The sequence below is a fragment of the Mustela erminea genome, chromosome 6, assembly GCF_009829155.1.
Source record: "Mustela erminea isolate mMusErm1 chromosome 6, mMusErm1.Pri, whole genome shotgun sequence".
NCBI lineage: Eukaryota > Metazoa > Chordata > Mammalia > Carnivora > Mustelidae > Mustela > Mustela erminea.
This window is the reverse complement of record NC_045619.1, coordinates 101,604,190-101,630,652: the sequence shown is the minus strand read 5'-3', so window position 1 is coordinate 101,630,652 and position 26,463 is coordinate 101,604,190. Positions and strand designations below refer to the sequence as shown.

Here is a 26,463-nt window from a genome sequence, read left to right as displayed (position 1 = left end):
ATGGAATGTCTTAACATTTCTTTGCCTCATCTTGAATTTTTTTCATCAGTGTCTCATAGCTTTCAGAGTACACGTCTTTCACCTCTTTGGTTAAGTTTATTCCAAGATATTTTATTGGTTTTGGTGCAGTTGTAAATGGGATTGTTTTCTTAATTTCATATTCTGCTGCTTTATTAGTATATAAGAATGCAACAGATTTCTGCACGTTGATTTTGTGTCCTATAATTTTACTGAATTCATTTATCAGTTCTAGTGTTTTTTTGGTGGAGTCTTTAGGTTTTCTATATATAGCATCATGTCATCTGCATATAGTTTTACTTCTTCCTTACCAATTTGGATGCCTTTTATTTATTTAGGTTGTTTAATTGCTGTGGCTTGGACTTATAGTACTATGTTGAATAAAAGGGGTAAGAGTAAACATCCTATGGCCCAGAAGCCATAAATATCTATGAAAATGATCAAATCTTACTAAAAACAACCTAAGATTGGGGTGCCTGGGTGGCTCAGTTGTTAAGCATCTGCCTTTGGCTTGGATCATGATGCCAGGGTCCTGGGATCCTGCTCCCTGCTGGGTGAGAAGCCTGCTCCTCCCTCTCCCACTCCCTCTGCTTCTGTTCCCTCTCTCACTGTGTCTCTCTCTGTCAAATTAAAAAAAAAAAATTAAAAAGAAAGAAAGAAAGGGGTTCCAAGGAGCTGTACAAAAGGATAGGTTTTAAAGGCAGAGAGTGGGCCAAAGAAAAGTTTATTAGCAGAGAGTGCAAGTTTCAGGCAAGGTCACCCTCCTAAGAGGGACAGAAAGGGTGTATCAGGCAGACTTCCTTACTAGTGCTGACCAGGTAGGTAACTCTAGACTGACTGGTGAAAGATTACATTCCTAGGAGAGTCTTGGTTGGCAGATGTTAGGATTAGGCTTAAGTGACTCCATTTTGGGCCTTTTGTCTCATTTTTAATGAGTAATAATAAATTGTCCTCTATTCTTTTTTTTTTAAGATTTCATTTATTTATTTGACAGAAAGATAGAGATGACAAGTAGGCAGAGAGGCAGGCAGAGGGAGAGGGGGAAGCAGGCTCTCTGCTGAGCAAGAAAGCCCAATGTGAGACTCGATCCCAGGACCCTGAGATCATGACCTGAGCTAAAGGCAGAGGTTTAACTCACGGGGCCATCCAGGTGTCCCAAATCTTTCTCTACTCTTGATTTTATTTCTCAGTTACCTTCTCCAGAGGCAACATTTTTTAAAAGATTTTTTAATTAATTGATTTATTTGACAGAGAGAGAGAGATCATAAGCAGGCAGAGAGGCAGGCAGAGAGAGGGGGAAGCAGGCTCCCTGCTGAGCAGAGAGCCCAATTGAGCTCAATCCCCGGACCCTGAGATCATGACCTGAGCCTAAAGCAGAGGATTAACCCACTGAGCTACCCAGGTGCCCCAGAGAAGCAACTTTTAACCAGTTTTTGTGTTTCCTTCAAGAGATGATCTATCCATATATGTATACAGTCCCTTCTTCTCTTACATAAAATAAATTCATCATATACATGTATGCATATATGTATATGTATGCATTGAGTGCTTACAAGTACCAAGTAATGTTCTACATTAGATGCTGGGGATATAATATAGTGGAAAACAAAAGAGACCTTCAGGTAGTGCTTCTAACCTTGCTTTCTTTCTTTTAAATTAGACAGATATTTTGAAGGTTGTTCTATATTCATATGCGTGTGTGTTTATATATCTACATCTGTCTGTCTCTATTTCTACCTCATTTCTTTTCAGTGACTGCGAGTTCTTTTTCATAATTATACCATGATTTATTTGACTGACCCATATTGTCGCACATTCAGGCTGTTTTCAGTTTATTGCTATCACAAACAGTGAATCAAACTGTGTATCTCCGAACACATATGCAAATATGTCTTCGTAAGATAAATTCCTAGAAGTGAAATTGGTGGACCAGGTCAGCTTCATCTTTAGATATCTTTGTGTTATGCAAATTTTTTTCAAATGGCATCTGCTATACAATTTGACTATATATTAATTTGCACCTTCCAATACGTTACTTCCTTTATGTAAATTTTATTGATGTCACTGTTTTTTTCCTCCACATTTAAGAAGTATTACATACTCATTACAGAATATTTGGCAAATGCAAAAAAGAATAAGGAAGACAATCAAGTGCATGCATACTTCCACCATTCAGAGATATCCTCTGTTAACATTTTGATATATTTCTTTCCAAGCTTTGTTCAGTGTGGATAATGTAATAGATATATTTTTACATAGTTGATATCATGCTGTATTACCTTTTATCTTACTCCTCCATAACATTTTATCATGATGGGACAATCAATTATTAGACTGATTTTTAAAAATAATCTCCCAAAGTTTAACAAATACAAAATTATAACTCTTTTATGTAGTAATAGCTACTCTGGAAAATTTACTTGACAGAAATAAGATTGTGAATAGGTCATGATATTTGTGCAAGGATGTTGTTATAAGCATTGCTTATAATACACAAGAATAAAATTCAACTAAATATCCATTAATGAGGAAAGAATTGAACTATGGTACAGTGATGGAAAATTATTCAGGTAATGAAAAAAATAAGGGCTTTTAGGAGAATGGAGTAGACATATGTATTAGTCAGCTTAGGCTGCCATAACAAAATACCATAAACTAGGGGGCTCCAACAATGGAAATTTATGTTTTCACTGTACTGTAGGCAAGAAGTTCAAGATTAGGGTGTCAACACCGTTGGGTTCTGGAAAGAACTCTCTTCCTGGCTTACAGGTAGTGCCTTCTTGCTGTGTCTTCACATAGCAGAGACAGAGAGGAAGAAAGCTCTCCGGCATCTCTTCTTATAAGGGCACAAATTCCATCATGAGGACCTCATGACCTCATACAAATGTAAATCTAATTACCTTTCAAAGGCCCCATCTCCAAATACCAGCACACTGAGTGTTCAAACTACAACATATGAATGGGGGACAGGGGGATACAGTGCAGTCCATAGTAACTTACTTTGTGCTAAGCACACTAAGTACCATAGAAAACCCTGGACACAGAACTAACATAAGACTCTGGAAGCTGTAGAGAAGAGGACAGACTGGTAGAGACCCCAGTGTCAGAGGAACAACAGGTGGTGTGTTTTCTTTTACCTTGTATATTCTAATCTTGGAACTAAAGAAGTCAGCAGCTTGGAAACCTCAATGGACACAGACAAAAATAAGCTTCAACAAAAAGCCTGCTCTCTCTAACTAGGGGACCAGGAAAGGAGCAACCTAGAAAGACAAAATACTTTTAGATGATAACTGCTCTCCTTCTGTCAATCACCAGAAGAAAAACAGTGGCTCCTTCCCATGCCAGAAGAGGCTGAGTAGGGAGCCTAAACTTCTACCCTCCTGGGGCTATTGAGGCACCCCAATACCCCCACAGGTCCCAGTAGAAACCTGGGCCATTCATTCCCTTCAGCCAGTGGCAAGTGTTCTCAACCTCCTGCACAGTCAGTAAAGATCACATAAGAAGCCTGGATTTCACCTCCACCCAGCAGACATGGGGCACCCCTCCTTGCTGGATGGTTTTCAGAGGAGGTCTAGTAGAGAGTCAAGACTTCCACCATCACTCCGCAATAACAAAGCCACAATCATAGGATTTATGGAGACCATGTAGGCAGCTAGAAATTCTACCCCTGCCCAGTTATAAGGAGCATCCCTTTCTAGTGGCAAAGGAGAATGAGAGGGAAACCTAGATTTCTATCTCTATCTGGCATTAGTAAGCTAGCACCACTCTCTTCCCTTGTTAGAGTGATGTCAAAGAAAGCCAGTTAAGATAGAAGGCTCAAATAAGATCCAAAATCTCATTACATAACACTCACATGTCCAGGTTCCAATAAAAAGTCATTCATGAAGGGCACCTGCCTGGCTCAGTCAGAGGAGCATGTGATTTTTGATCTCAGGACCATGGGTTCAAGTCCCACATTAGGTGTAGAGATTACTAAAAAAAATAAATGAACTAAAAAAAAAAAGTTATTTTTTAAAAAATCATTCATGATACCCAAAACCAGGAAGATCTCAAGTGGGATGAATAAAAAGAATCAGTAAATGTCCACACTGAGATGAAAGAGATATTGGAATTCTGCTACAAAGATTTTAAAGCAGTCACAGTAAAAGATCCTTCGGCAAGCAATTACAAACATACTTGAAAACAATGAACCAAGAAGTAAAAGATATAATAAAAGAAGAACACATGGAAATTTTGGAACTGAAAAATATAACAACCAAAGCACAAAGATCAGTGGATGGACTCAACAACAAAATGAAAAGGGTAGAGGAGGGAGGCCAGTGAGCTGCAAAATAGAATAGTAGAAATTGTGCAGTCTGGGGGTGCCTGGGTGGCTCACTCGTTAAGTGTCTGTCTTCCACTCAGGTCATAATCCCAGGGCCCTGGGATCAAGCCCCACATCAGGCTTCCTGCTCAGCGGAAAGCCTGCTTCTCCCTCTCTCACTCCTCCTCCTTTTTCCCTCTCTGTCTCTTTCTGGCAAATAAATAAAATCTTTAAAAAACATTATGCAATCTGATCAACAGAGAGAAAAAAAACTGGGAAAAAAATGAACAAAGCCTAGGGACCTGTGAGACTATAACAGATGATCTAGTATTTGTGTCAATGGAGTCCCATAAGGAGAGGAAAAAGAAAATGGGGCTGAAAAAACATTTGAAAAAAAAATGGCTGAAATGTCCCAAATTTGGTAAGATATTTAGCCTATAGATTCCCTCTCTCCCTGTCTTTCTCTCTGTCAAGTAAATGAATAAAATCCAAACAAAGATAATAATATTTGAAATTATGCAGTGTGTTCTCTGACCACATGGAATCAAACCAGAAATCAATAACAGAAATATAACAGGAAAATCTCCACACACTTGAAAACAACACCTTTTCACTATTCTGTGGGTCAGTAGTGAAGTCTCAAGAGAAAAAGAAAAGCACATTAAATTGAGTAAAAAACCTTTTTTTTAAAGATTGTACTTATTTATTTTTTAGAGAGCAGGGAGGAAATTGGGGGTGGAGCAGAGGGAGAGGGAGAGAGAGAATCTTTATTTTTCTTTTTTTAAGATTTTATTTATTTATTTGACAGAGAGAGAGAGATCACAAGTAGGCAGAAAGGCAGACGTGGGGGGGGGAGGGGAAGCAGATTCCCCGCTGAGCAGAGATCCTGATGCAATTTGGGGCTCCATCCCAAGACCCTGAGATCATGACCTGAGCCAAAGGCAGGGGCTTAACTCACTGAGCCACCCAAGCACCCCAAGAGAGAGTATCTTAAGTAGGGTCCATGCCCAGAGTGGAGCCTCACAGGAGGCTCGGTCTCACAACCCTGAGATCATGACCTGAGCCAAAATCAAGAGTCAGAGTTTAACCAACTGAGCCATTCAGGGGCCCCAAACTGAGTGAAAATTTAAAAAGCATCTAAAAAAATCTTACAACTCATATTATACTTAATAATGAAAGACTGAATGCTTTCCTCTAAGAATCGGAACAGAGCAAAGATATCTGCTTTACTCCCTGTATTCAACATAGTACTGCAACCCCTAGCCAGTGCAATAAGGCAAGAAAAGTATACAAAAGAAATAGTAATTAGAAAAGAAGAAATAAAACTGTCCTAATTTGCAAATGACAAAGAATCTATATTTTTTAAAAAAACTCTTAGACTCGACCTATGAGTTTAGTAAGGTTACAGAAGTTAAGAGGGGGGCGCCTCGGCGGGTCAGTCATTAAGCACCTGCCTTCGGCTCAGGTTGTGATCCCAGGATTCTGGGATCCAGTCGGATCCGGCTCTTTGCTCGGTGGGAAGGCTGCTTCTCCTTCTCCCATTCCCCCTGTTTGTGTTCCCTCTCTTGCTGTGTCTCTCTGTCAAATAAATAAATAAAATCTTAAAAAAAAAAAAAAAAAAAAGAATATGAGCAGGGTGCCTGGGTGGCTTAGTGGGTTAAAGCCTCAGCCTTCAGCTTGTCATGGTCTTGGGGTCCTGTGATCAAGCGCCATGTTGGGCTCTCTGCTCAGCAGGGAGTCTGCTTCCTCCTCTCTCTCTGCCTGCCTCTCTGCCTGCTTGTGATCTCTGTTTATCGAGTGAATAAAAAAAAAAAATCTCTTAAAAAAAGATGAGAAAAATACAAAAACCTATTGTTTTCCTGTATCCTAGCAATGAATATGTGTGTACAGAAATTTAAAAAATAATGCTATTTACAAATGCTCAAAAAATACTTAGGTAAATGTAACAACATGCACAGGATTTGTATGCTAAAGACTACACAATACTGATGAAAGTAGTCAAAGAAGATCTAAACAAATAGAGACATGCCATATTTATAAGTGGAAGACTTAACACTGTAAATCTGTCAGTTCTCCCCACATTGATATACAGGTTTAACACAATTCCTATCAAAGTCCTAGAAAGATTTCTTTTGTAGATATAAATAAGATTATTCAAAAATTTATAGGGAAAACCAAAGAACTCAAAGAACTAAGCCAATTTTGAAAAAGAATAAAGTAGGAGAACTCAGTCTATCTGCTTTCAAGACTTATTATATATCTAGAATAATCAAAGTTATGTGGTATTGGTCGAGGGGTAGACACATAGATCAATGGAGCAAAATAGAGAACCCATAAATAGACCCTCATAAATACGTCCAACAGACTTTTTTTTTTTTTTAATACAAAGGTGTATTGAAGGAAAGATAGCATTTTCAACAAATGGTGCTAGAATAATTAGACATCCATAGGTAAAAAACAATCATCAGCAACAACAAACCCTTGACCTAAGCCTCACACCTTAGTTAAAAACTCAAAATGGGGCAGCCGCCCTTCGCGCCTCTCCTCGCCGACGCCACGCTGCAGTTCCTGCTTGGATTTACTCTTGGCAACGTGGTTGGAATGTATCTGGCTCAGAACTATGACATACCAAACCTGGCTAAAAAACCAGAAGAAATAAAAAAGGACTTGGATGCCAAGAAGAAACCCCCTAGCTCATGAGGCAGACTCCAGCACTGCCTTCTGGATATACCGATTCTGCTGTTCTTGAGGGCCTCCTTACCATCTGAACCAAAAGTTTTTGTTTTAAATTCCAGCCTCAATAATTTTCCTGTTAGATCCTGCATTGCCTGAGAGCACAGATGGGGCCACAAGTTAAGAACCACCCTTTTCCAGCTTCCTCACCTGTCCCTTCCTCCTTCCAGCCACTTGAGACAGCCTAAGACTGGAATTATGGTACTAGATTAGTAAATGTGACCTTTAATTACTAAAAAAAAAAAACCTCAAAATGGACTATGAACTTCAATGTAAAATTATAGACCATACGAGAGAACTTTCAGGACCTAGACTGGGCAAAGAGTTCTTAAACTTGATACCAAAAGCACAGTCCCTAAAAGGAAACGTGCATAATTTGGTCTTCATCAAAATTAAAAACTTTGCTCTACAAAAGTCTACTAAGAAGAGGAAAAGATAATTTATTAAATGTAAGAAAATACATGCAAACGACCTATCCAACAAAGGACTAGTGCCTAGAACATGTAAACAACTCTCAAAACTCAATACCAAGCCCCCCGCAAAACAAACCCCAATCCAATTAGAAAATGGCCAAAAGATATGAACAGATATTTTACCAAAGAGGATATAGAGATGAGAAAAAGCACGTGAAAATGTCTTCAACATAATTAGTCATTAAGGAAATGCAAATCGGCACCACTATGAGGTATCATACACAGAATGGCCAAAATAAAAAATAATAACAATACTAAATGCTGGTGAAGATGAAGAGAAACTGGTTTACTCTGGCATTGTTGGTGGGAGTATATAATGATACAGCCATTCTGGAAAAGAAGTTTGGCAGTTTCTTTTCTTTTTTTTTTTTTAAGATTTTATTTTATTTTATCTGACAGAGAACACAAGTAGGCAGAGAGGCAGGCAGAGAGAGAGGCAGAAAGAGAGGAGGAAGGAGGGTCCCAGCCGAGCAGAGAGCCGGATGCGGGGCTCAATCCCAGGACTCGATCCCAGGACTCTGGGATCGCGACCCGAGGAGAAGGCAGAGGCTTTAACCCACTGAGCCACCCGGGTGCCCCGTGTTTGGCAGTTTCTTAAGAGCTAAACATGCAACAACCCAACAATTGCCCTCCTGGGCATTTATCCTGGAGAAATGTAATGAAGATTTATGTTGACCCAGAAATTTGTATATAATTGTTTATAGCAAATTTACTCATAATAGCCAACAAGTAGAAACAATGCAAATGTCCTTCAGTGGATGACTGGTTATATCTATACAATGGAATACTTTTCAGCAGTAAAAAGAATGAACTATAGATATATACAGCAACCTGAAAAAAAAAGTCAATCCAAAAAAAATTTTTTAAAAGTCAATCCAAAAAATTAACTAAAAAAAGTTAATACTGAAGGTAATATACTGTGTAATTCCATTTATATAACATTCTTGAAATGACAGATTATAGAAATGGAGTAATTACTGTAATTACTGTATTAATTACTGTAATTAATGATTACAGAAGCTAAGGGAGGGAGAGGTTTGGAATCTAGGGTCTGGGGTTGAGGGAAGGAGATATGGCTAGAAAAAGGCAACATCCTTGTGGTGTTGAAAATGTTGTGTATTGGGGTGCCTGGGTGGCTCAGTGGATTAAAGCCTCTGCCTTCCGCTCAGGTCATGATCCCAGGGTCCTGGGATGGAGCCCCACATCGGGCTCTCTGCTCAGCAGGGAGCCTGCTTCCTCCTCTCTCTCTGCCTGCTTCTCTGCCTACTTGTGATCTCTGTCTGTCAAATAAATAAATAAAATCTTAAAAAAAAAAAAAGAAAATGTTGTGTATCTTGACTGTATCAATGCTAATATCCTGGTTGTGATGTTCTACAATTTTATAAGCTATTACCATTGGGGTAACCTGGGTAAAGGGTACTTGAGATTTCTGTATTATTTCCTATAGTTATATTGAAATAAAAATTTTGATTTAGAAGATCAAGAATAAAAAGATTAGCTCTCATAATTTCAAAATAAAACAAACAAAAAATGAAGCTCCATGTGTATATGCTTAGAAGGATATCTAACATATTTTAAGTGGGCGGAGTAAGTGTATGTTAATATAATGCCGTTTTAAAGATTTATTTATTTATTTGAGAGAGAGAGTGGGGGGGAGGGGCAGAGGGAGAGAATCTTCAGGCAGACTCCCTGCTGAGCATGGAAGCCAATGCAGGGCTCAATCCCATGACCCATGTGATCATGACCTGAGCTGAAACCAAGAGTTGGATGCTTGGGGCACCTGAGTGGCTGAGTTGGTTAGGCCATCTGCCTTCAGCTCAGATCATAATCCCGGGATCCTGGGATAGAGCCCCGTGTCAGGCTCCTTGCTCAGTGGGGAGTCTGTTTCTTCCTCTCCCTCTACCTGCTGCTCCCCCTGCTTGTGCTCTCTCTCTCTCTGTCGAATAAATAAAATATTTTTTTTAAAAGGTCAGATGCTTAACTGACTGAGCCACGCAGGTACCTCAAAAACAATCCCATTCGAATTTTAAAACTCCATATATTTGTATGAGCAAAGAAAAAAGTATGGAGGAATCCACACCAAACTGTTTACAGTAATATTAGAAGGGTAGGCAAGGGAAAAGGGAAGATATGAGTTTGTATAAATTTTGTAATTCACAACTAAAAAGTCAAGACTATTCTCATGCAACTTTTAAGATATGTTATTTTATGTTATTATAAAATATGTTATTTTATATAACATATAAAATATTTTATTTTATATATACATATAAATACACATAAAATATGTTATTTTACTTTAAAAATATATTAAAATATGTTATATAAAATATGTTATTACTATAATATTTCCATTTCATTAAAACTTGTTTTAATACAATTGCACCAAAAATAATAAGATACCTAGGAATAAACCCAACCAAAAAGGTGAAAGACCTGTACTCTGAAAAATACAAAACACTGATAAAGAAATTGAAGATGACACAAAGAAATGGAAAAACATTCCACACTCACAGATGGGAGGAGCAAATATTGTTAAAATGTCTGTACTACCCAAAGCGATCTGCAGATTCAATGCAATTCCTATCAAAATACCAACGGCAGTTTTCACAGAATTAGATCAAGCGATCCTAAAATTTGTATAGGCCATGGAAGACCCCGAATAGCCAGAGCAATCTGGAAAAAGAAAAGCAAAGCTGGAAGCATCACAATTCCAGATTTCAAGTTATATTACAAAGCTGTAGTAATCAAAACAGTATGGTATTGGTATAAAAATAGACCCATAAATCAATAAACCAGAATAGAAAATCCAGAAGTAAACTCACAATTATATGGTCAATTAATCTTTGACAAAGAAGGCAAGAATATCCAATGGGAAAAAGACAGTCTCTTCAACAAACGGTGCTGGGAAAACTGGACAGCCACATGCAGAAGAATGACAATGGACCACTTTCTTACACCATACACAAAAGTAAACTCAAAATGGCTTGAAGACCTCAATGTGACACCTGAAACCATAAAAATCCTAGAAGAAAACACAGGCAGTAACTTCTCTGACATCGGCTATAGTGACTTCTTTCAAAAATGTCTCCTGAGGCAAGGGAAATAAGAACAAACATAAACTATTGGGGCTACATCAAAATAGAGCTTCTGCACAGTGAAGGAAACAATCAGCAAAACTAAAGGGCAACCTATGGAATGGGAGAAGGTATTTGCAAATGACATATCCGATTAAGAGTTGGTATCCAGAATATATAAAGAACTGATACAACTCAACACCCAAAAAGCAGATAATCCTTTCTAAAATGGGGCAAAAGACCACAGACATTTCTCTGAAGAAGACAGACAGATGACCAACAAGCATATGAAAAGATGCTCAAGGTCACTCATCATGGGGAAAATGCAAATCAGAACCACAATGCCTTATCACCTCGCACCAATCAGAATGGCTAAACCTAACACCAACAACATGAGAAACAACAAGAGTTGGGTGAGGATGTGGAGAAAAAGGAACCCTCTTGCACTGTGGGTGGGAATGCAAACTGGTGCAGCCACTGTGGAAAACATTACGGAGATTCCTCAAGAAGTTAAAAATAGGGCATCTGGGTGGCTCAGTTGGTTGAGCAACTGTCTTCGGCTCAGGTTGTGATCCTGGAGTCCTGGGATTGAGTCCCACATGGGGCTCCCAGCTCCCGGGGGAGTCTGTTTCTCCCTCTGACCTTCTCCCCTCTCATGCTCTCTTTCACTCTCTCTCTCAAATAAATAAATAAAATCTTAAAAAAAAATTTTTTTAAAGTTAAAAATAGAACTACCTTACGACCCAGGAATTGCACAACTAGCTGTTTACCCAGGGAAACAAGAACACTAGTTCAAAGGGATACAGGCACCCATAGGTACTGCAACATTAATTCACAATAGCCGAGATTTGGTAGCAGCCATTGATGTCCATCGATAGATGAGTTCATCGATAGATGAACGGCTAAAGAAGGTGTGGCATATACACACAACGAAATATTACTCAGCCATAAAAAAGAATGAAATCTGGCCATTTGCAACAACATGGATGGAGCTACAGGGTATAATGTCAACTGAAATAACTCAGAGAAAGACAGATACCACATAAATTCACTCATATGTGGAATTTAAGAAACAAAACAAATCAGCAAAGGGGAAAAAATAAGAGAGAGAGGCAAATCAAGAAACAGACTCTTAATTATAGAGAACAAACTGATGGTTACCAGAGGGGGTGGGTGTAGGGGGATGGGTTAAATAGGAAGAAAGAAAAAAAAATATTTGAGTTATTTTGGTGCCAACCTAATATTCCAAATTAATATACTATAATATACAAACATTATCTTTTTGTCTAATGTACCCTATTAACAACACTATTATATTTGCTTCTACATTTTTTTAAAAGATTTTATTTATTTATTTGACAGAGAGAGATCACAAGCAGGCAGAGAGGCAGGCAGAGAGAGGGGAGGAAGCAGGCTCCCCGCTGAGCAGAGAGCCCAATGCGGGGCTCAATCCCAGGACCCTGGGATCATGACCAAGCCAAAGGCAGAGGCTCACCCACTGAGCCACCCAGGCGCCCCTATTTGCTTCTACATTTTTGTTTGCATTTTTAAATTATTGTTTTAAGGATAACATTCTAGAAATGAAATTAAAGGTATAAGGGTTTTGGGTGTTTTTTTTAAGATTTTATTTATTTATTTGACAGAGAGAGAGAGAGCACAAGCAGGGGGAGAGGCAGGCTCCCTGCAGAACAGGGGAAGCCCGATGTGGGACTCGATCCCAGGACACTGGGATCTTGACCTAAGCTAAAGGCTGTGGCTTAACCAACTGAACTATCCAGGTGCCCCCTGGGTATAAGTTTTTAATAATAGATAGTATATACTGCCAAGATGGCTTCCAGAAAGGTTCCATCCATTTACACTAAGTCTAGCTAACAGTGCCTTTTCCACTAGCACTCTTGCCAGCCCTGAGTAGTATTATTTAACACTTTTCTTCCTTTTTTTCTTTTTCTTTTCTTTTTGCTAATTTGATATCATTGGTGGGGCACTTGGGTGGCTCAGTGGGTTAAGCTTCTGCCTTTGGCTCTGGTCATGATCTCAGGGTCCTGGGATCCAGCCCCGCATCAGGATCTCTCCTCAGCGGGGAGCCTGCTTCCCGCCCACCCCCACCCCTGCCTGCTGGTGATCTCTCTCTCTGTCAGATAAATAAATAAAATCTCAAAAGAAAAATATATCATTGTTGTTTTAATTTGCATTTCTTTGATTGCCTGTGAGGTTGAAACAATGTGCTCCTTTCTAAAAATTCCCATCTTTTGTGTCAGTGTTTTGTTCTGTTTCTAGGATTTGATTTTCCTCCAGAACACCTTGCCTTCTCAACTTCCTGATCCCTGACTCTCCTGGCTCCCCCAATTTCTGAACCAGAGAGTCAGGATTTTTTTTTTTTCCCCTCTACTTCAATCCCTGGTTTCCTATCAGTCACCCATGATGGCTATTCCTTCCTTTAAAAGTGTTTTTCTCTTTCATCTTGTTAAAATGAAAGCAACAGGCCTAAAATCGTGTCACTTATATTAAGGCCCCAAATCGGTAAACCAAGACTTTATACCTAACCTAACTGCAGTTTCAACCCCCAGAAATGTGACCTTTAACCAGTCAACATGGGAATTTCCTGGTCAGCACTAAGAAATTTACTGATGGACCTGTTCTGGGCAGCCATCACTTTTTTTTTTGGGGGGGGGTCTAATATTGTACCCTATTAACAAATCCAAAAGGTAGAAAAGGGTGTGTAGTGAGAAGTACTCCCCCACTTGTCCTTGGGGGTATTCACTCCCTCTCCCCAGGGGCACCCAAAGTTACGCTGTTCTTCTGTTTACTTCTAGAAATACACGTTCCTATACACAGCATCTGCAAAGAGATAGCTATAGATAGGTAAATTTCTTCCTCCTTTGTAGGCGAATGGCAGCCTGTCTAATATCTTGTTTTGTTCAGTTAATGATGTTTCTTAGCTATTATTCCATTCAGCAAATAGCTTCTTCCTTCTTCTCATACAACATTCCATTGAAGGAGCGAACCATAATTTACTCGACCTATCCTTTCTTGGTGAATGGGTATTTTTGTGTGTGCGTTTGTAATTCCGGTAGATATTGTAAATTACCTTCTAAAGAAATTGGACTGGTTCATGTACCTGCCAACAAGGCCTAAGTACGAGGTGAGGCAGCTATACAACTTGCAAAATAAGCCAAAACGGCGCCTACTTCTTGGAATTGTTGTGAAGATTACTTGAGATGATGCATGTAAAGTATTGGGCCCTGTAGGAGGTGGCGCTCTGGAGATGATATTATTTTATTTTGGATTAAGGCGATACTGTCTTGGCCAGTTAAATGAGGGTGATGGGACCACCTCACCGGTCTGGGGTTTTCTGATTCTGCAGGAAGTTAGGGACTGAGATCAGAAAAGTCGTGGGCCCTGCCCTCCCCAGGGATGTCATGCCTTCAGGCTACCCCAGCCTCCTCCATCTGACTTCTGCTCCCAGGTGCCTCCAAGCTGAAGAATCGTGTGGAATCGAAAAAAAACCTGTGGGATCAAGGATCCTTCCCTCTGATTATCAAGAATCTTGAAGCAGCAGACTCAGGGGTTTACTTCTGTGAGGTAGACGGCAAGAAGCAAGAAGTGGAGCTGCTGGTGTTCAACCGTGAGTAGATGAGGGGCCCTCCAGCCAACTGCCTTCCTCCCTGACTCCCAATCCTCCACCAAAACCAAGCCTGAGCTGCTCGTGGCTCCTCCACAGTCCTGAAGTGCTCAGACTGGCCCCCGCGTCTCCTCAAACCCTCCTCAGGCTTCTGGTCTTGGTCCCGGTCTTGGTCTCCGTCTCACAGTGGGAAAGGAAGAAACCTGGGAGGTGGAGGGGTGGGGAGAAGGGCCGGAGCCAGAGGAAGGAGGGAAAGCAAGAAAGGCAGGGAAGAAGGCCTGCCTGAGGAGGAGAGAGGGAATCTCTGCCTCGGGGGTCTTAGCAGGGGTAATGGAGAGACACTCTGGGTTTCCTGGCTTCTTCCTTCCCCTTGGGGGATAGCGTGTGTGTGACACAGGTGGCCTGTTCCTTCCACAGTGACTGCCAAGTGGGACACCGGCAGCAGCAGTGGCAGCAGCAACATCCGCCTGCTGCAAGGGCAGCAGCTGACCCTGACCGTGGAGGCCCCCTCTGGTAGCAGCCCTTCCGTGCAATGGAAAGGTCCAGGGAATAAAAGCAAGGGCAGTGGCCACAGACTCTCGCTGTCGGGGCTGGACGTGCAGGAGAGCGGGACCTGGACATGCACCATCTCCCAGAACCAGAAGACAGTGGTGTTCAACATAAACATCTTGGTGCTGGGTAAGAGGGGTGCCTCTCCCCTGCAGTCTCCCCTCTGCCTCAGTGGCAGGCACACCCGCCCGCTGCTCCCGCTGCTCTGCTCCTGCGTCCACTGCTGGTCCACAGAGGGAGGCTCCAGTCCCCTCCGGAGTCGGACTGTTCTATGAGGACTTCCAAGGGGGAGGAGGTGCTGCCTTGGGAACAATCTGGCGTGGAGAGACCAGAGAGGATGGGAGAGGTAGATGGTGACCTGAGGGCTTTAGACTCATGGTCCCTCCCCTTCCATCCCTTGGCTGTCCCCAGCCCATACCTACCCTACCCCATACCCCCTCATTTTCCTATCTCCGGACCCAGCTTCTTTCTCTTCCCACCTCCAGGTTTCCAGAAGGTCTCTAACACAGTCTATTCAAGAGAAGGGGAGCAGGTAAAGTTCTCCTTCCCACTTAGCTTCGAGATTGAAAAGCTGAGCGGAGAGCTGAGGTGGCGGGCAGAGGGCGCTCCCTCCTCCCTGCTCTGGAGCTCCTTCACCTTGGAGAACAAGAAGCTATTTGTCAAAGAGGTCCACCACCCCAGACTGCAGCTGAAGGAAACGCTCCCACTCAGCTTTATCCTGCCCCAGGCTTCGTCTCAGTATGCTGGTTCTGGAACCCTGACCCTGAGTCTTGCCAAGGGGACACTGCAGCAGGAAGTGAATCTGGTGGTGATGCGAGGTGAGGAACTAGACTGAGAAAGGGAGGTGGAGGGGTATGGCCCAGGGCTGGCTCTGAGGCAGGGCTGGCCCCAACAGGGAGGCCTCAGCCCTGGACCTAGTTCCCTGATGGAGCTGATCCGGGGCCTTCTAGTTTGGAGCTGGTTTTGAACTGAGACTTGACATCTGTGAGCCAGCCCGGGGTGGGCTCTGCTGAGAATCCCCAGAGGGCTGGAGCTGGGAACCAGGGCTCTAATTCTGCCTCTGCCCAGCCCTGTGCCTAAGCCCCCTGCCTCTGTGGGCCTCTTTCTCCTAAGGAGGAGAACAGAATCTGCTCTTAGTATGACAGCGTAACGTCAGGCTCGCGCTGAGCTCTTGACTTCCTTATCTCCTCCATCACCGTTACTCCACAAATAATAATGGCTAAGTCTTGAGGCTCCCTCTGCATCATACACATTCAAGAGCTTTACATGTGTTTGTGAATTTACTGTGTATTTAATTAATGTCTGGGGCTGGGCTGTCGAGTCACTGTCAGGGACCCACAGATAGTAAGCACTGGGGTCAAGATTCAAGTCCAAGACCCTGGGCCTCGAAACCCGTCTTTTCTTTGTGTAACTGCTTGAAAATGTGCTCTGAGAGGCTCAAAGAGGGGGATTCGTGTGGACTATTTTGACTGTTGTCCTACTGAAGCTCCTTAGAGCATGGGGGCCATGGGGGAGCTCAGAGATCCAGGCTCCCAGCCTCAGGCTCTTGTCCCTCTGTAGTGACGAAGTTTCCGAACAATTTGACCTGTGAGGTGATGGGACCCACCTCCCCGGAGCTGACGCTGAGCTTGAATCTGGAAGAGCGGGCTGCCAAGGTCTCGAAGCAGCAGAAGCTGGTGTCGGTGGTGGAGCCTGAGGACGGAACATGGCAGTGCCTACTGAGTGACAAAGACAAAGTCCTGCTGGCCTCCAAGGTTGAGGGTGAGTGAGGACTCAGGTTCCGTGGTCTAACCCCAAGCCCTTCGCTCTTCAGTTGTGGGACCTTCCCTGCATCGGACACCACCCAGCATCCCGGCCTCCTAGTTCCTCCGAGAGGGGTGGGTTATTCTCCAGCTGCCTGGACACACAGGGCAAATGCGGTAAGGCGAGGTGTGGTTCCTAACCCCGCAAGTACCTGCCTTCTTGAGATGTACAGCCCAGGAATGGGGCCCCTCTGACCAAGAGCCTCCGCCTCTGCTGGCTTTTTTCAAAACCCAGACACACGCACATACTCACACATGCACACACGCATGCCCCATGCATAGCCTGAAACCGCTGCTTCCAGTTCCCCAGAGGGCCCTGGAGTCTCTAAACCTTAAAACCCCTGCCCCAGCCCTTCCCCTTCAGCCCTGGCAGCCTGTGAGAGCCCTGTGGACCCTGCCCTGCTCTCCCGGCCCAAGGCTGAGCCCCAAGTGGAGCTGGGCAGTGAGGCATTCCTGGGGCCCTCCAGAATGGCCGGCGCCCTGATGGAGGGCAGTGGGCTGAAACATCTCTCTCTCTTTCTCCCTCTTGCTTCCAGTTTTGTCCCCAGTGTTCACCAAGGCCTGGCCAAAGCTCTTGGCCATTGTGCTGGGCGGGATCTTAGGTCTTCTGCTTCTCCTTGGGCTCTGCATCTTCTGCTGTATTAAGTGCTGGCACCGCAGGGTGAGTGAGCCACCCCAGACCCCCCTTGCACTCCCCATAGGGCATCCGAGCACCTGGGGCTTGTAGACAACAGCAACAACAACAGTATCCTGAACATGTGAGCCACTCCCGCCCTGTCCTCTCAGCCTGCCCAGCCGGTTCCCTCATGGCAGACTGGGCCCTGTTCCAGATCCCATGCCAAGGGAGAGACTGGAGAGAGCAAAGAGTTAATTCTGGGACAGATGGCCTCAGCCAGAGTACCTGCTTCTCTTCTCCCAGCTCTCCCCACTCCCACCTCCAAGGGGCGCCTCCCTTCTGGAGGCCTGGGACCCTCACGACTCTCCTTTCTTCCTGGACAGCGGCAGGCAGCACGGATGTCTCAGATCAAGAGACTCCTCAGTGAGAAGAAAACCTGCCAATGCCCCCAGTAAGGAACTGGTTGGTGGTGGGGGGGGGGGGGTTGCAGAGAGGGAGGAAAAGGGGAGGGTGGCCAGTGCTGGGGGTAAGAGAGGGAAGAGAGGTTGGATGGAGGTGAGAGGGTGGGGGCTCAAGGAGGTGGTGGAGGGCAAAGAAGGGTGCAAAGGGGTGGCTGAGGAGGTGGGAAGCAGGGAGAGGGTGGATAGCAGAGGCGAGGGGGCAGCAGGCCGGGGATCTTTCTGGAGACCAGCCTGCAGCTGGGGCCCATTGGCTGCCACTGCACAAGAAGGGAGAGTGTGGCTGGGAGATGTGGGGCTTCGAGGATACAAAGGAGTCTGGAGAAGAATAAACTTGCTCTGCTTTGTTCCTCCAGCCGGCTCCAGAAGGCATGCAATCTCATCTGAGGCGCAGGGCCAAGGGAGTTTCCGGCTCGTAGCCTCCCCAGCTGCCTTCCCTTGCCTTTCCTGCCTGGCTCCTGGGCTTGCGCAGAGCAGATGAATGTAGCAGACCCTGGCACTTCCGGCCCTCTCCCGCTCTCCTTGGCATTAGTCCACCTGCTGAGGCTTATACCATTTCTCCTGGTTTCCTTCACATCAAGCCTAGCCCTATCGATGATTTCTTCCCAGCTCTTTCCCTCATGGCCCACTGGTCCCCGGGGAATCACGTGGGACCAGCCCTGCCTGGCTTGGAGGGTAAGGCTGGGTGTCTGAAGCATGAAGCGCAGGGCTGTGATTTTACTGGTCTGGACTTTGGGACCAGAGGGGGCAGACCCTAGCCTTAGATCACACAGCCGGAGGAGGGTAGATCTAGATCCAAAGGCTCCTGACTGCCAGCTTCCACTGCTCCATTTGGTCTGCTTCTCAATCCATGTTGGCAGGACACAGACTCACATCGTGACCTGTGCACCAACAGGCACCCCTGGACCCACACGTGTGTACAGAGTGCACACTTGTGCACAGACACAATTCCTTATGCCCCAAGCCGTATGTGTCAGTTTATGAGCCGGTTTCACATGCTTTGTCTGTTTAAACCTTAAGAAGATAGTGTAGAGGGGCGCCTGGGTGGCTCAGTGGGTTAAAGCCTCTGCCTTCAGCTCAGGTCATGATCCTAGGGTCCTGGGATCGAGTCCCGCATCGGGCTCTCTGCTCATCAGGGAGCCTGGCTTCCTCTCTCTGCCTCCTCTCTGCCTACTTGTGATCTCTGCCTGTCAAATAAATAAATAAAATCTTAAAAAAAAAAAAAAAGAAGATAGTGTAGAGCTAGGAGTGTTGGGACCAAGATTAGCATCTCCAATTTATAGACCAGAAATGGAACTCAGAGAGGTCAGATGATCACCCAAGGTCACACAGCTAGTCAGTGCCAAAGGATGAGCCCAGGTCTCCTAACCCTTAGTTCCAGGGCTATGCCTTGAACACAGAGACAAGTACCACACAGATGTCTGCAGCTGATTAGTCGCTGATGCTGAGGACCAAGCTCTGGCGAGGACCAAGCTCTGGATTCGTAAAAGCACGCCACCTCAGAAAGGGCTTGCCTCAGAGAGTTCAGAAACACGGAAGAGGAGCCCCCCTGTCTGAAATCCCTCCTCTATTCACCTGCCGGTGGCAGAATCCTGTTACCAGAGGACAAAGCTGTCAGTTCTCCTAATCAGAGCACAGGCTGGGAGCCACAGGCCCCGTGGGAGAGAGAGTGCCCAGTGACCTACCATTCACCCTGTTGCAGAACCTTCTGGAAGGTGAGCTTTGCCAGGGGGAGGGGGCAGGGAGTTGGCTGGAGAGGGAACCCTCTGAGGGACTCCTGTAAAGGGTGACAGAGCCGGGCTTCCATCCCCCTGCCCTGTACTTTCCTTCATCCCTCCAAACCATCCAGGATACAGGAAAATTGGGGTTACAAGAGGCTTCTTCTTCCTCTTTTTGTTCCATTTCTCTCAGGATCCCCAGCCTCCTCTGCCTCTCCTTCCTTCCCTTTCTCACCACCTGTCTCAGTCCTGACCCTAATCTTCTCTTTCCAGCTTGCCCCTTCCAGGAGGACTCCCTCCCTCCCCAGTGCTTGCTTGGTATTCCTGCCCACTCCAGCCCCTGCCACAGAAAAATACAATAAACTTACTATAAAGAAAATGCTCTTCTCTGTGTGTTCGTGTGTATGTGAGAGAGACAGGCAGACAGACAGACTCTTCTCTGGGGACCAGGATCTTCTGATCTTTGGGATCAGGCCCAGAGGAGAGGTTGCCAAGCTTGCCAGAGGAAGGAGGTGAAGTTTCCCTTGGTGGGGGGAGGGGTTCTTTGGAGCCCGATTACCCCACTGCCCACCCCACAGGGTCCTGTGTGTGCAGGAGGCCCAGACTTTGGGGGAGACGCCGCAGGGTTGTGTGTGCTCTACACACATATGTGTGTGCTGGAGAAAAAGGACCAAGAGAAACTGTAATGTGTGTCTGCCAATTGTGTGCATCCCCAAGAGAAGTGAGAGTTTGTGTTCCAGGAGGAGGAAGCGGTCTCTGTGTGTATGGGGGGGGTGCATTCTTTGAGACCGGTGTCGCGCCCCCGCCCCAGCAGCCCCAGCTTCAGCAAACCCTCTAGCACTTGCCCCTCCGCGCTACACTCCAGGCGGGCGCAGCCTTCACGGATACACACTGACACACACGCTTCCTCCTCCCCGAGCACCACCAGCTGCCTCTCTGAGCTGGTGTTCGTGTCGAAAAGCGGGGTGGGGTGGGGGCAGGACACGAACCGTCTCACCAATGAAGCCGGTTCCCCGCCAGCGTCCTCGCCCCCTCCCTGCCGGCGCCTTCCCTGCCCCTCCCCCTCCAAGTCGCCGCCGTCCAGTTCCCCGCCCCGCACTCGCCCCCGCGCCCCCCGAGCAGCTCCCTGCCGGCCCCCTGACCCGGGGCTCACGGGCGGCGTGTCTCCAGGAGAGGGGGGGTGCTCCGAAAGACCTGGGGTGGGGGGCAGAGGCTGAGTGAGCGGCGGACCGAGCCCGGGAGGCTGGGACCGAGGGTGGGTGGGGGGGGCAGGGAGGCCCGGAGGGAAGGAGGGAGGGAAGGAGGAGGGCGGGCGAGCTGGAGCCGGCAGGCGGCGGGAGCCCGGGCGAGCCGCGTCGGGAGTGCGGTCTCCATGGCAGTGCCGGACTCAGCCAGAGGTAAGACGACCCCGGCCCTGTCGCCCCGCAGCCCCCATCCCCGCGGCCCCCATCCCCGCAGCCCCCTCCTCCCCACCCGCCTCCTCTCCCCTCCGGCCGGCCCCTCCTCCCCAGCCACCTGCTGTCTCTGCCCGGGAGTACACGGTGGGTGGCGGGAGGGAGGAGCCGCCTGACCTTACCCCTTCACCCCGAAGGGCGAGGGACCCCTGTCCGCTGTGGAGTCCCCCAGATCCTCCTCCCACCTTCCTCCGGTCTTTCTCTGTCCTTCACCTCCTCTCTGTCCTTCACATCCTTCCTGCCTCCCTCCTCTCGGACTCCCCGTCTCTTTCTTCCACAGCCCACCCGCTGGACCGGGGTGGGGGGTAGGTGGAAAGGGGTGCGAGGCTGTAGGGGAGAGTAGTGGGGGGGCGCTTCTGACCAATTCCTTCCACCTCCCTCTGGCTGGCCATTACCATGGCAACTAGGGTGTACTGGGCTCCGGATGGAACAAAGGTGGGGGGCGGACTAGGACTTCTCAGGGAGGGCAAGGGTCTGAGGTCTTCCACAGGAAGTAGACCCTCTTACTGCTGTGCCCCATTTTTACCCTTGTTTCCCCCCCAAAGTCATTAGCTCATCCTTCTTGCCTCCACTCTGTTCAGGGTTTCACCTGATTTCCTCTTAGCCCCCTCCCCAGGAATCACTGAAGCTCAGCTTCTCAAAATTCAGGACTATCTTCCTTCCTATCAGAGGGAAACTGAGGCTGGGGCAGGAGAGGAAAGAATGGAGGTCTATGGGTGGGAGTCAGCACCTTATTGAACACTGGGCTTTTCTTCTCAGTCTCCCTGTTTCCTGCTCCCTCCTTTCACAGAGCCCCTCTTCCTTCCCAACCCTCCTCTCCCGGGGTCTCTGGGGCTTTCCTTCTATTTTCAGATACTATCACTTTGCCCCCTCTTTCTTTCTCTTCTGCTCAAACTCTCCTCCTTCCCCCTAGTTCCCCATCTTTCCATTTCTGGATGCTTCTGATGTCAGCGGTTTCCCCGCCTTCGGGTTCCCTAGCCCCCCCTCCCCTTGGTCCCAGCCTCCTTTCTCCCATCTTCCCAGATCCCCCATGAACTAGAGGAGGATCACACAGGCTTGGGGACATGGAGCTGGGCACCAAGACCCCTGGGCCCAGGAGCTGGAACGCTGGGGAAGAGCTGGGATAGCATACATATCCCAGTTTACCAGGAACCTCAAAAAAGAAACAAGTCATGCACCTGCCAGCAGTAGGTCTGAAGAGAGAGTCAGGGACATGAAGACAGGGATTGAATAGTACTGAGCAGGGGATATAAGAAGGGACCTGGGAATGCCAGAGGGAGGAAAAAGGGCTGAAAGGGATAGGAGACAGGAGGTTAGAATACCTTCTTTCCTGCTGGTCTGGAAAGCAGGGCTCTTGAACTGTGTGGGCTGTGTGACTGGCCATCCGACTTAAGGCAGGAGAATGTTCTGAATGACCCCATGACCCCTAGTAATCAGTTATTTCTATAACTTTCTATAAGTTTCCAGAGAAGGGGGCACAAGACATCTGTTGGAGGCCAGCCTAGGCCCTGCCTTTGCCCTTCCCCTCCCACCTGTCCTTTCTCCCTTGTAGTTTGTCCGGGTGGCTGAGCCTCACCCCCCACACCCCTTGGGGTACCTGGAAGATCCCTGACTAGTCAAGAACCAGAGGACGAAGAGACCCAGAAGTCCTGGCATGGGGACCAGAGCCGCTCAGTCAACCTCATAGCTGGGAAAGCAATCAGCTTGCCTCCCCATCAAAGGGAGGGGTACTTCAGGAAGGTTCCCACCCACTATGGAGGCTGAGGACCACCTCTGCTGACCCTCGGTCTCCTCCCCACCCTGCCCTCCACACTGCCCCTTAGCTGGGTCAGTCATGCAATGCTGAGCAGCCGGGTAGGCCCAGGGACGGTCTGCTTCACCAAGGGGCAGGGATTGTACGCATCATGGGTGTGCGTGTGAGTGGGGCTCCTGGGTGAGACCCAGCCCCCACCCCCAGGAGTCCAAAGGGGGGTGGGGGGGCCCGAGGATAGGATGGCTCGGGGAGGGGCAGGGGCAGAGGAGGCCTCCCTGCGCTCAAACGCCTTGTCCTGGCTGGCCTGCGGGCTCCTGGCGCTGCTGGCCAATGCCTGGATCATTCTTAGCATCTCGGCCAAGCAGCAGAAGCACAAGCCACTGGAGTTACTGCTCTGCTTCCTGGCGGGCACGCACATACTCATGGCGGCCGTGCCCCTTACCACCTTCGCGGTGGTGCAGCTGCGGCGCCAGGCCTCCTCCGACTACGACTGGAATGAGAGCATCTGCAAGGTGTTCGTGTCCACCTACTACACCCTGGCCCTGGCCACCTGCTTCACAGTCGCCTCACTCTCCTACCACCGCATGTGGATGGTGCGCTGGCCCGTCAACTACCGCCTCAGCAACGCCAAGAAGCAGGCACTGCACGCGGTCATGGGCATCTGGATGGTCAGCTTCATCCTCTCTACACTGCCCTCCATCGGCTGGCACAACAACGGCGAGCGCTACTACGCCCGCGGCTGCCAGTTCATAGTCTCCAAGATCGGCCTGGGTTTTGGCGTCTGCTTCAGCCTCTTGCTCCTTGGGGGCATTGTCATGGGGCTGGTCTGTGTGGCCATCACCTTCTACCAGACGTTGTGGGCCCGGCCCCGAAGGGCACGGCTGGCCCGGAGAGCAGGGGCGGGGGGTGGGGCCAAGGGGGGTGGGGCCGGGGGGTTGGGGACCCGGCCGGCCTTCGAGGTGCCAGCCATCGTGGTGGAGGATGCCCGAGGGAAGCGGCGGTCCTCGCTGGATGGCTCCGAGTCAGCCAAGACATCCCTGCAGGTCACCAACTTGGTCAGCGCCATCGTCTTTCTCTATGACTCGCTCACAGGGGTGCCCATCCTGGTGAGATTGGGGTCCCCCACCGGTTCTCCCCGATATCCAGGCCCCAGCACATTCACCTGACCTCCCAGCCCATCAGACATACAACAGCTTAGCCATTCGCCTTCCTCTCTTCTGCCCACCCCCACTACATCTGTAAGCCCCCCCGCACCTCTATCACCCATCTCCTCATTCCTGTTACCCCCAGCCTCGTCTTCTGTTTTCCGGTTTCTAGTGCTCACACCACCACCCATCCTCTATCTCTCCTATGGCTCCACACTTCAGCCCCCGGACCTACCATCCAGCAGCCCAGCTCCCGTACCCATTCCCTAACACTCTAGGGGACACACCACAGGGTCTCTGAGCACTCCAGTGGAAAACCCAGAGAGCTCGCGCCACCACCCCAGCTTTTTGCATCCCTGTCTAGTCCCGGTTCCTGAATTTCTGTCTGTGTTCAAGTTTTCTGTATCACGTCTGCTTCCATCCCTCTGGACCTCAGGGTTTTATCTCCAGTCCCTGCTCCCTGACCTTCCTCTGAATCAGTCCCTTCCCCTCTGTTCATCCCATCTCCACCTCCGACTTTGCCTCTGTCATGATCCTCTGAGAAGTGGGCGATCCTTTCCCGTCTGTCCACCCACTGCACTAGAATACTGGATCTGGGGTCAAGTGGGACCTCTGTGCGCCCGGTGGTGACCCCGCTCCATTCCCCATCCTCCCGCTAGGTGGTGAGCTTCTTCTCCCTTAAGTCGGACTCGGCTCCGCCCTGGATGGTGCTGGCGGTGCTGTGGTGTTCCATGGCACAGACGCTGCTGCTGCCCTCCTTCATCTGGTCCTGCGAGCGCTACCGCGCTGACGTGCGCACGGTGTGGGAGCAGTGCGTGGCCATCATGTCCGAAGAGGATGGCGATGACGGTCAGAGGAAGGCCTGGGCTTTGGCTTTCCCCGGCTTCGGCTCCCTTTCCTGCCCTTTTCTACTGGCCCTTCCCTGCGCGGGGACGGGCTCCCCTGGAGTGCCCCCTGCTGGACGGAACCTGCGTCGCCCCTGGGCTGACTCCAGTCTCCCCCTTTCTCTAATCACGCACCCCGATGTGCACCCACCGCTTCCTCCTGCACGGAGGGCTCCCTGCACCCGGCGGCGGCTTCCCTCCGGAAGCGCACACTACCCAGCTCTGCCTCCGCACTCCAGGCCGAGTGCCTGAGAAACAGTCCAGAGTCCTAAGACAACCCTAAAGGAAGGCTGTGGTACAGAGGGGAGGCTAAGCTCCCTGAGAGAGACCCCCCCCCCCCAGCTATAGGGACAGTTCTTGGGGGCGGGGTTGTAACTGTTTCAGTGAATCTGTCTATATGTATGAAGCACTAGAGACTTAGCAGTGAATGCAGCAGACCTTAGACACTCTTGCTTTTCCTCTTAGAGATTATAGACTAGTGGGAACAGGATTCTCCCGGAAGCTTATAAAGGGGGCAGGAGGTTTTAAAGGGGGCCGGGGAGGGGCGTGGGCATTCCCTGTCTGTAACCACCCTGCCCCTTTTCTCTCCTAGATGGAGGCTGTGATGACTATGCAGATGGCCGAGTGTGCAAAGTGCGCTTTGATGCTAATGGTGCCACAGGACCAGGGGGCAGGGACCCTTCCCAGGTGAAGCTGCTGCCTGGAAGGCACATGCTCTTTCCCCCTCTTGAGAGGGTCCACTACTTACAGGTATGGGGCTAGGGAGTGTACCTCCTTCTCTGGGTACCCCCTTACTACTTGTCTCCAGTCTCTGCTGACGATCCCGACTCCCCACTCCCTAGCCCTGGCCTGCAGGGCCCCTAAGGGGTAGGTGAAAGAAAGGTGTGGCAAGAGACGCTCCCCTTCAGACCCCTCAGAACCAGGTTTGCCCATCAGAGAATGTTTTGCAAAATTTTAAGGGGGTAGAGGCATCTTGCCAAGTCCCCGCTTTGGTTCCTGCCTCTACCCCCCTTTGTCCCTATAGCACCCCTGGGTCTACCTGCTCCTCTCCCCAGGTCCCTCTGTCCCGCCGTCTGTCCCACGATGAGACCAACATCTTCTCTACTCCTCGGGCACCAGGCTCCATCCTGCATAAGTGGTCATCCTCTGATGACATCCGGGTCCTTCCGGCTCAGAGCCGAGCCCTTGGGGGCCCTCCTGAGTACCTGGGGCGAAGACAAAGGCTGGAGGATGAGGAGGATGAGGAAGAAGCGGAAGGTGGGGGGCTGGCCAGCCTTCGCCAATTCCTGGAGGGTGGGATGTTGGGGTCAGGTGGGGGACCCCCACGGGGTCCTGGCTTCTTCCGGGAAGAGATCACCACCTTCATTGATGAGACACCTCTGCCTTCTCCGACTGCTTCGCCAGGGCCCTCTCCTCGCCGGCCCAGGCCCCTGGGCCTCTCACCCCGCAGGCTCTCCCTTGGGTCCCCTGACAATAGAGCCATTGGACTTCCTTTGGGGTTGAGTGCAGGGAGACGCTGCTCCCTGACAGGAGGTGAGGGGAGTGCAAGACCTTGGGGAGGATCCTGGGGCCCAGGTAACCCCATTTTCCCCCAGCTGACCCTCTGAGCCCAAGTGGGCCTGCGGGACTCAGAGGACGGGCCCTGGGTGAGTAACACCTCCAGACTCCGTGGAGATGGGCATTGGATCTGGGGCCTGGAGCCCGATGCTGTCTCCCATCTCAGTGACCAGATGTCCTACTCACCTTCCATCATTCTTAGCAAAATGTATTAAAGCCTGAAGTGTTACCATGGAAACCTCGGTGTCCTGTGTGCTAGGGTGGTAGAGGGTATGATGGGAGGCTTGGGGGTGGAATGGCT

The 26,463-nt window shown here is 48.4% G+C and overlaps 3 protein-coding genes across 5 annotated transcripts in view; all 3 read left to right on the top strand.

The window, feature by feature from the left end:
• CD4 (CD4 molecule) overlaps nt 1–18,758 on the top strand; it is a 39,179-nt gene extending 20,421 nt beyond the window's left edge. Inside the window, exons 5-11 of one of the 3 annotated variants that reach the window (XM_032348940.1) lie at nt 14,071–14,229; nt 14,644–14,904; nt 15,261–15,593; nt 16,336–16,536; nt 17,114–17,238; nt 17,497–17,644; nt 18,008–18,758. In XM_032348940.1, the coding sequence (XP_032204831.1) occupies nt 14,071–14,229; nt 14,644–14,904; nt 15,261–15,593; nt 16,336–16,536; nt 17,114–17,238; nt 17,497–17,644; nt 18,008–18,132 (1,352 nt within the window). In that variant the 3' untranslated portion in view covers nt 18,133–18,758. The remainder of the gene's footprint in view (nt 1–14,070; nt 14,230–14,643; nt 14,905–15,260; nt 15,594–16,335; nt 16,537–17,113; nt 17,239–17,496; nt 17,645–18,007) is intronic. The other 2 variants (XM_032348941.1, XM_032348942.1) reach the window with 2 other exon arrangements.
• LOC116594077 (short transmembrane mitochondrial protein 1-like) lies at nt 6,251–7,300 on the top strand. The gene has a single exon (XM_032348957.1). It carries the CDS (start codon nt 6,839–6,841, stop codon nt 7,019–7,021), a length of 183 nt encoding a protein of 60 aa, XP_032204848.1. The 5' UTR covers nt 6,251–6,838; the 3' UTR covers nt 7,022–7,300.
• A 1,495-nt stretch (nt 18,759–20,253) lies between the features above and the next one.
• On the top strand, nt 20,254–26,419 carry GPR162 (G protein-coupled receptor 162). The gene is made up of 5 exons (XM_032348939.1): nt 20,254–20,766; nt 22,376–23,682; nt 24,381–24,570; nt 25,198–25,355; nt 25,661–26,419. The coding sequence occupies exons 2-5, from the start codon at nt 22,816–22,818 to the stop codon at nt 26,210–26,212; spliced, it is 1,767 nt and encodes a 588-aa protein (XP_032204830.1). The 5' UTR covers nt 20,254–20,766; nt 22,376–22,815; the 3' UTR covers nt 26,213–26,419.
• Nucleotides 26,420–26,463: the final 44 nt, after the last annotated feature.

Coding starts and splice junctions, on each gene's coding strand:
- LOC116594077 (XM_032348957.1), top strand. CDS start 6,839: ATGGGGCAGCCGCCCTTCGCGCCTCTCCTCGCCGACGCCACGCTGCAG.
- GPR162 (XM_032348939.1), top strand. CDS start 22,816: ATGGCTCGGGGAGGGGCAGGGGCAGAGGAGGCCTCCCTGCGCTCAAAC. Junction 23,683..24,380: donor TCACAGGGGTGCCCATCCTG/GTGAGATTGGGG, acceptor TCCTCCCGCTAG/GTGGTGAGCTTCTTCTCCCT. Junction 25,356..25,660: donor AGAGGGTCCACTACTTACAG/GTATGGGGCTAG, acceptor TCCTCTCCCCAG/GTCCCTCTGTCCCGCCGTCT.